Source organism: Argentina anserina, chromosome 3 (genome assembly GCF_933775445.1).
Source record: "Argentina anserina chromosome 3, drPotAnse1.1, whole genome shotgun sequence".
Classification (NCBI taxonomy): Eukaryota; Viridiplantae; Streptophyta; class Magnoliopsida; order Rosales; family Rosaceae; genus Argentina; species Argentina anserina.
Window position 1 is genome coordinate 23,376,306 of NC_065874.1, and position 8,156 is coordinate 23,384,461.

At 36.2% G+C, this 8,156-nt stretch overlaps 1 protein-coding gene across 1 annotated transcript; it reads right to left on the reverse strand.

Annotated features, from left to right (window-relative positions):
* Window positions 1-2,883: 2,883 nt before the first annotated feature.
* Window positions 2,884-4,922, reverse strand: LOC126787281 (coatomer subunit beta'-1-like). Its single transcript, XM_050513192.1, has 8 exons — window positions 4,813-4,922; window positions 4,597-4,651; window positions 4,418-4,454; window positions 4,002-4,327; window positions 3,780-3,911; window positions 3,500-3,648; window positions 3,326-3,394; window positions 2,884-3,188 (listed from the first exon to the last, which is right to left on the reverse strand). Exons 1-8 carry the CDS (start codon window positions 4,920-4,922, stop codon window positions 3,131-3,133), a joined length of 936 nt encoding a protein of 311 aa, XP_050369149.1. The 3' UTR covers window positions 2,884-3,130.
* Window positions 4,923-8,156: the final 3,234 nt, after the last annotated feature.

Here is an 8,156-nt window from a genome sequence, read left to right on the forward strand (position 1 = left end):
CCATCAGAAAAAAGGGCACCAGCTGAATAAGAGCAACCTAACACTAAAAGTCTGAAAAAAGGTACTCATATGAGTCATATTCATTCAATGGTGAAGTTAAAAGGAAACAACAACAAATATTTAAACAATTTGTTAACAGGATTTGAAACACAGGTAAAGAAGCCAACTCTAAGTCATAAGGCTTTATCAAATGCATCAAAAATTCGGCAATCATGCTCAAGAAGAGATACCTTGGTGCAATTGTTAACATTTATGGACTTTTTGAGGTGCCTCATACTTGCATGACAGCATCAGCTCCCAGGCAGCTTCTTGGCCTTGGAGTTTTAATGTAATTTGTTTGTGAATACCTACATTTTCAGATATTACATTGCCCTTTTAGCTCTCTTTCTCTGCTAATTAATGCTCTTACTTTTGTATTATTCAATTCAAAGGGGTGACCTTTATCTTACCTCGTGGTGTTATCTGTTGATGAAATCTCAGCATTGAACTGAGTACAGGCCAAAAATTATCTTATAACGTCTTAATTCAAAATTTATATTTTAATGAAGTAAGAACTGTATCCGGTATAAAATCAGCACATGTAAACAGAAAATTGTAAGAGGACCAGATCCTAGTATAGCGACAACAAGAGAAACTCAGGTGAAATGTATTAATTGAGTACAATTGGTTTCCAAAATTGAAATGCATGAAAATTTCAAATGGATTATTTATGGTGAAGCACGAATATTATTATATGTATGATAGTGTGAGAGTAGTAATGACTTTACCTGGTAGTTCCAGATAGAACTATTTCTCTAATGCAATCATACCAGAGGAATTACACCATTATGCGGTAACCTGTGGAAAATGAAAATCTGAGCTTTAGAATGGCTTAGTTGAATCTATAGTTTGCAGAAATCAGTGAAAGCTAATGCATGTGTTCTGTTTCAATTTGCCAAGTAAAGCTAAACATATGAAGGAGCTGGATCTGTTGTAATACCCCGAAAAATTCATATCTAATTTCCAATGAGTTCACGGATATTATTAAGTTGGTCATTATCCAATTTTATTAGCCGAGAATAAAAACGAAAGGGTTCGAAATATTAATTGTTCGGAAACGTTCAATTTGACGAGTCTAAGAGTTGACTTTTGACTCAATGGGTTTCTTAGAAAACTTCTTACATGAAAATCGTAGAGCTCGTCGATACGAATTAGTTGACACGTGGCACGCCTAAATCGGAGTTCGTATGAAGAAGTTACAAATCAAAAGATATTTGGACAATTTTGGAAAATAGTATAAATATGGGAGTTAAAGAGAAAAAGGGGAGAAAAATCAGAAATTCGAATCGGTACTGTTCACGGGCACTGTTCACCCCGAAAAAAATCCAGAAATTTCTCTCCCGAGCAACCGATTTTGGGCCGCCGGATCTCCGCCGTCCGGCCACCATAGAGCGGCGCACCGGTCATGTTTGAAAGGTTTCTGCATCCCCTGTCGATTGGTGGTAGTGCTACCCGCCATCTCGTCGCCGTTTAGGAGCGGTGAAGCCCGGAAGTTCTCCCGAAAAAACATATTTCGCCGAACTTCAACTCGTCGGATCTCTCTCCTCCGGCAACCAATCGGTACGATTCTTGTCCTATTTTGAAGGTCTTCTTCCATACTACAAACCCTCCAAAAGATTTAACCCCAATCGTTGTGTGCTAAGAGAATCGAAGAAAAGAAATTCTAGGTTTTTAAATTAGGGCTTTTCGGTTCTTGTTAAATTAAAGTGTTTAGGCTCAGAATTAGACTTTGTGGTGAACTCGGAAGTTGTTAGGAATGTCATTTAGATTTAATCATATGTTCTGAGGAATCAACGGTTGGTCTGATCATTCCGATAGTTCAAAGCTAGGTTGTTTTGTTTTGATCATTGTCCAGTCCAAGTAAACAAGTAAAATGAACAAATGAATTATAGTATCATGAAACTATAGGAATATTCTACTCTAGTGCTCTTTTCCATGATTGGATATCTGCTTGGTTTAAAAGCGCAGACTATCTTTTTGGGACTAAATGCATGCTAATTCATATATTCATTTGTTTCCAAAACTGCGGTTTCTGAACGCCTTGAGTAAACTAGTCTGCTCATTGATTTATATGCCAAGGACTAGATTGTGCATTTTTATATGTTCTCTCAGGCTCATTCATATTAGTTTCATGCCGTTTTTTTCATTAACTCACTGGAGCCTAGTTGACAAACTTCCGGAGATCACTGTTTTTGAACAACTGCTGGCAATGCCAGTACTAACTACGAGAGTAACATGACACTTATCACACTCGGGCATACTTCAAGTTTGAACAAGGCTCATCCCTTTCTTAGTCGAGCTGTTATAAGCATATATATTTCTGCAGTTATGGTGTTCCAAACTTCTAATCAGTACTTAACATTGTTTTGATTTACTGGAGAGAAAAACATGACATAAGGAATTGGGTGAAGATATTATATATTTCCATGACTAGGGAGATATATATGAATAAAGCTGGAAGATATATTGAAGGGACCATATAGAATGAAGCTGTATTAATATTAATTAATACTAGCTACATAGATGTCTCTAGTACTGATCTAAATTATTATGGATTCAGGCAATTAATTTACCCTTAGGCATAAGATCTCTGAAGATCTACACCTGCAAAAAGGACTTCAAAACTACTTTTCACCATGGAAATTCGCACTTCATGAATGCATTTTACTGAATAATACCATTTTCTTAAGTATAAATGGCCAAATGTACACATGAGTATTAAAATTTTACTACTGATCCTCACAATTGGTTCATTTTAGGCAGTTCTACCATAAGACAGACAAATTTATTTCATTCCTGTTATGCAGAAGTAGCAGAAGCAGCAATACACGTCTCAAGGGAAATCATTCCTCCTGGGAATTAAATACTACAAACAATACAAAGCATGCACTCTAGAATTACATATCAGAACTATTACAAGGGAACTGTTATTGAACACATACAGTAAGGACGGTAGGATTACACACCATATATATAAAACATTTTAAATTTTTTCAGAACAGACAACACAAATTACAGAAGACATATGGAATTTAGATGACTTTTATTCATCAACTTTTGCTTCTCATGCTTGGAGCTGAGGTCCAGAATTTCAAGTAGAATCATTCATCTTGACAATGATGGTTCCATTATCAAAACCAAATGCAACCCTGCAAGAGGAATTGAAGAATAAATAAGTACAGTCAATTCATGTGGTAGACATATATGTACGAGTCACTGCAGAACAAATTGTGAGAAGCTAAGAGCAACAAATAATGCAGAAGAAAAAAATGAAAATGAAGCTTACTTGTATGATCCTTTCATTTGTCCAATTGCCCAAACTCTTTCAAGAGCATAGTTTAGCGTGTGCTCTAGACTGTGATAATGAGAATTGTACATTTACAAAATCAGCAACGCGTCACAAAATCTGACAATTAATGAAACTAAGCGACTTTGGCAATTTGCATCATTAAGTGTTTACCTAAATGTGGCTGCATTCCATATCTTCACAGTCCCATCCTCGGAAGTTGTAATGATTATGGGAAGCTCATGATGAATACTGACAGTAGTCACATTATGCTCATGACCTTCTAAAGTTTTCACGCAAGTTGTAGTTTCATAGTCCCATATCTATATATTGTGATCAAATTTATAAAAGAATAATTAGTGTGGCTACAACATACAAACAGTAGAATAATTTCATGTTAATAGCCAGATCAAGGGCTAACAGTGAACAAAAGTATATCAGTTATGTCACAAACCTTAGCAGTGAAGTCATCAGAACCACTTAATAGGTAAGTCTTATTTCCGCGAATGAAGTAATCAATACAATTCACTCCTTTCAAGTGGCCTTCTAAGGTAAGATTAGGGGCAGGAGAGCCAATGTTCCATATCTACAAAAAGAGACATTCTAAAAGTGTAAGACAGATAAAGATGTACTGATTGATGCACTACTTAATCAACTAACTACCTTGTAATTATACCTTAATGGTTCCATCCAGAGAGGCACTGGCAAAACTATTAGTGTCTTTAGGATTGAAAGCCACTTGCATCACATAGTGAGAATGTCCCTCAAAGACTTGAATGCACTCCCAATCCTTCTCCCAGTCCCAAAGCTTAATGACCTTGTCATCAGAGCAAGACAGCAGATATGGTAGAGTTGGATGGACAGTAACAGTCCTAATAAAGTCAGTGTGTGCTTCATATTCTTTGATCTTTTCCATAGTATCATAGTTGTATATGCGAATGAACTTGTTATCAGCACCAGTTATAATCCAGTGTTTGCTTGCTACGAACTTTACTGATCTGACTGTTTACACACGAGGAGGTGATAAGATCTAATGACTGTACTTTCATTGAGAGATATGAAAGCAATTCAAAGAAAAATCATGTTATGTACCTGGTGACTCGGTGACCTTGATGGTTTTCTCCATAGTCTGCAATTACATTAAGTTAGGTCCATGCATGTGACAGAATGATTAAAAGCATGAAAATTCCAAACTGGCCGGGTTAATAACACTCTAGGACTAGTTTGAAGTTTACCAATATGAAAGTCTGTGATGAGACTAATGGATTTACCTGTGACTGGTAGTTCCAGATACAAATAGTTCCTGAATACAGACTTGCTAGCATCCTGTAAGAAATTATTGACCACTATAAATTTAATTGTTTGCACTATAGCTAGGAAACAGCAACAACAGACCGATGTATGAAAATCATAATTTGGAGGGGCAAAAAGATCGATCACATAAAAGTATAGGCTAGCTATAGATAGCCAGATAGACGATTTCTTACCATGGCTCAGTAGGGTGCAGATCCACAGACTTCACTCTTTCTGAGGCTTGAGCAAATTCTTTCTGTAATTGTCTTATAGTTGTTGAAACGCACAAAAAAAATTTGCACATTAGTTTCGTCCACTCTTTTAAAATATATGTGAAATGAGAGCCCTAAATCAAAATAAAATGCTCTTTATCAAAAAGACGGATGCACGGGTTTGAAGGCATCTATGGCCACTATGGCTCTCGGTTACTGGTTACGTTTGGTTACTATGATCTCTTGTTACTATGGCTACTATGGTTCTCGGATTACTATGGCTACTATGGTTACTATGGCTCCATGCTACCGTGTCCTGTTTGTTTTGCAAACTGATTACCCTTGCTACAGCCGGATCTCACAAAACCAAAATAAAAGCCTTAATCACAGTTCTATAACAAAAAAAAGCCAGGACCATTCCCGTCCTATGTACAACCAAATACATACCACCATAACCAGATAACCTATTCCTTAGTCCTTACTAAAAAGATCACAAGGACTCACTCCCAACCTCATTGTTCTCTCACTTCTCTGTTAACAAAACTGATGTTGTTCTCGTTTTGAATCTGCATGATTTAAAAAAGGGTTGGTCACAAGTCACAACTGAATAAAATCCTATCGGCAGGGCAATGTTTATGAAACAAATGTCAAAACATGGTATAACTTGAGCAATCCATGGTTCCAATGGTTTGACAAAGAGAAGATAAAAAAGGTGAAGCGGTGCGGTGGGTTGGTTGCCTCATGAATAGAAACTTTTAATGACAATCATATAAAACAGGGAAATGATGCATGCTTTAAAATTCCCTCTACAAGGCGTCAAGGCGTAAACGTGTTTGCCATATGCAGTGAATATATCATTGATCTGATGGGTGCTCCTAGAACACTAATTCATGCTGAGGTACCTACTAGTCAGCTCCCAAATTCTTTTTTTGCCATAAGGAGCTTTCAAGATCCCACAGAAATGCCCACAGAGGTTCCCAAAGATATGTATTTACTACAAGCTAAGAGAATTGAAAAGCATCGGTAGCTCCACCCGGTCTCAAATGAGTAGCCACATTTGGCAGCTCCAGATCAGAAGAAGCATCATATGCAACTGTATCCATAGCACATTGGACCTTATCAGTCTTAAAACCCACTCAAGAAGTTATTTACTACATGATCCAGCAAAGAGGCGACCAGATATTACAACTGATGCATGGAAAAAAGTTGTAAATCAGTAAGTGATTGTTATTTTTTTTATTGTGATCAGAATTGCACATTCAACATATATGTTAGAATGCATGATTTATTGTGATCAAATTGGATATTGTTTTCATTTTGAAGCTCCATCAGGATAGGAAAAATAAGCAATCCTAAGAAATCCTGCAAATAAGTTATGTGGAGAAATTGTTTAGTAAGTTTGCCGGACACATTGCTACAAACTCATCTTTTTTCATTACCATTTAGGTGCGCTATGTTTGTTAGGTACTTAATTACATACTTATACACGAACTTAATATTTGCAGGGAGTTCCAAGACAAATTAAAGACAAGACATGTTGAATTTTCATTATGCTTTACATGAAGGAGATTGTGAACAACAAAAACCAAGATTAGCCTGATAAGGTAAAAAAAAATTGTGTAACTAATCATCCTAAATATGCACTTTAAAACTAATTCAATTGTCATATACATTCAAATCAACTTATATGTCCTTAATGTCCTTAAATGGAGAGGTTGGTTCGCAAATATCAATGTTACAATATGGAGGATGTTGATGCTCTGCGGGCAAATTGGGCAAAGTATGTTTTTCAGTTCAAGGATCACAAGTATGTTCAGAAAAATCAGTAGTAGCTAGTGTGCTAAGTTGAGATGTATATGAAGCTAGCATGTGTGTTTTACTTTGGACATCTTTTTATGAACCTTAGATAGTTTGCAGCTGCCTAGCTAGCTTGCAGTGTTTTACTTTGGACATCTTTTTATGAAGCTTAGAAAGTTTGCTGCCTAGCTAGCTAGCTGTTTAGTTGGTTACTGCCAAATTTTGTAGATCGAAATGCTGCTAGCATTGTGGTAGTAGCCAAATGACTACTTTTGTTGCATGGATATCGATGCTTTGGGATGTAAAAACTAATATGGCACTTTAGTTTATGATGATATTGATCGGTCTTTTAACTTTATGAATGGGCACAATTCATTTTGATTGACATATACGTTTTAGAATGTGTACATTTAGGAAGGCAATGATGACATATATGTGTGATCTAAGTGCCAAAAGCAATACAAAAATGATACTAAATATGTTGTCTTTCTGAAACTCAAATAACACAAATTTGTGATCTAAGTGCCAAAGAAACAACACAAACTATAACTATATGGTGTCTGAAGAAGACAACAACAAATATACGATGACAAATCATATTATATGTTGCCATATTAACAGTCAATGACATATACATGAATAAAAATGAGTTACAAGGAGCATTATATGTCGCTATGGTTGCACTACAATGGCATATATTATGTTTATCTAGAAATGAACAATACTTATAGGTCGTCTAAAACACGCGACCATGACAAATATTTGTTGTTTGTAACTCATCTACTCGACGCTTATGTGTTGCTATGGTTGCACTACAATTATATTATATGTTGCTATGGATTAGGACACGTCAACGGGCTGGGCCGAACCTTAGTACATTTAGATAAAATGACGGGTCGGGTATTTTCACAAATATGAAGATCCAATCCCGCCCATCTAAGGCGGGATTTGCGGGCTTTTGCAGGCCGGGCCTTGTAGACTTTTACGGACCGGGCATGTATTAGAAAAAACATAATACTCTTTATTTAAGGGTTTGGAACAATAAAATAATTCTTGAAAAACATTCCCAAAAAAAGTCATAAATAAATTCTGACGGTCAAACAATGTCCGAATTGGATGAAATTTTTACATGGTCACTAAATATATCTACTGATCACATCGGTTGGTGTTGATCGATCCCGAGATGTTTATTTCATATGGTCGTTTCATAATGTGATAGTTTTATTATAAACCTAATATAAAGGTTATGATACATTACTGAACACTTCAGTGATCGATAACTCCAGTTCGAAATATGGTCGATCGACACCAACAAATGTGATTGGTATATATATTTAGGGATCCCGTAAAAATTTCATCCGTTTTAGACATGATTTAACCGTTCGTATCTACGGTCAATAAAAAAAGATGTGTTTTGACATATTAAAACCCCCATTGGCCGGGGCTTTGCCAAATGGGTTTCTTCAGTGTGACTGCGCACAATCGGTGACAAAAATTAGGTGATTTCAGATATGCAAACGGTTTTCGGT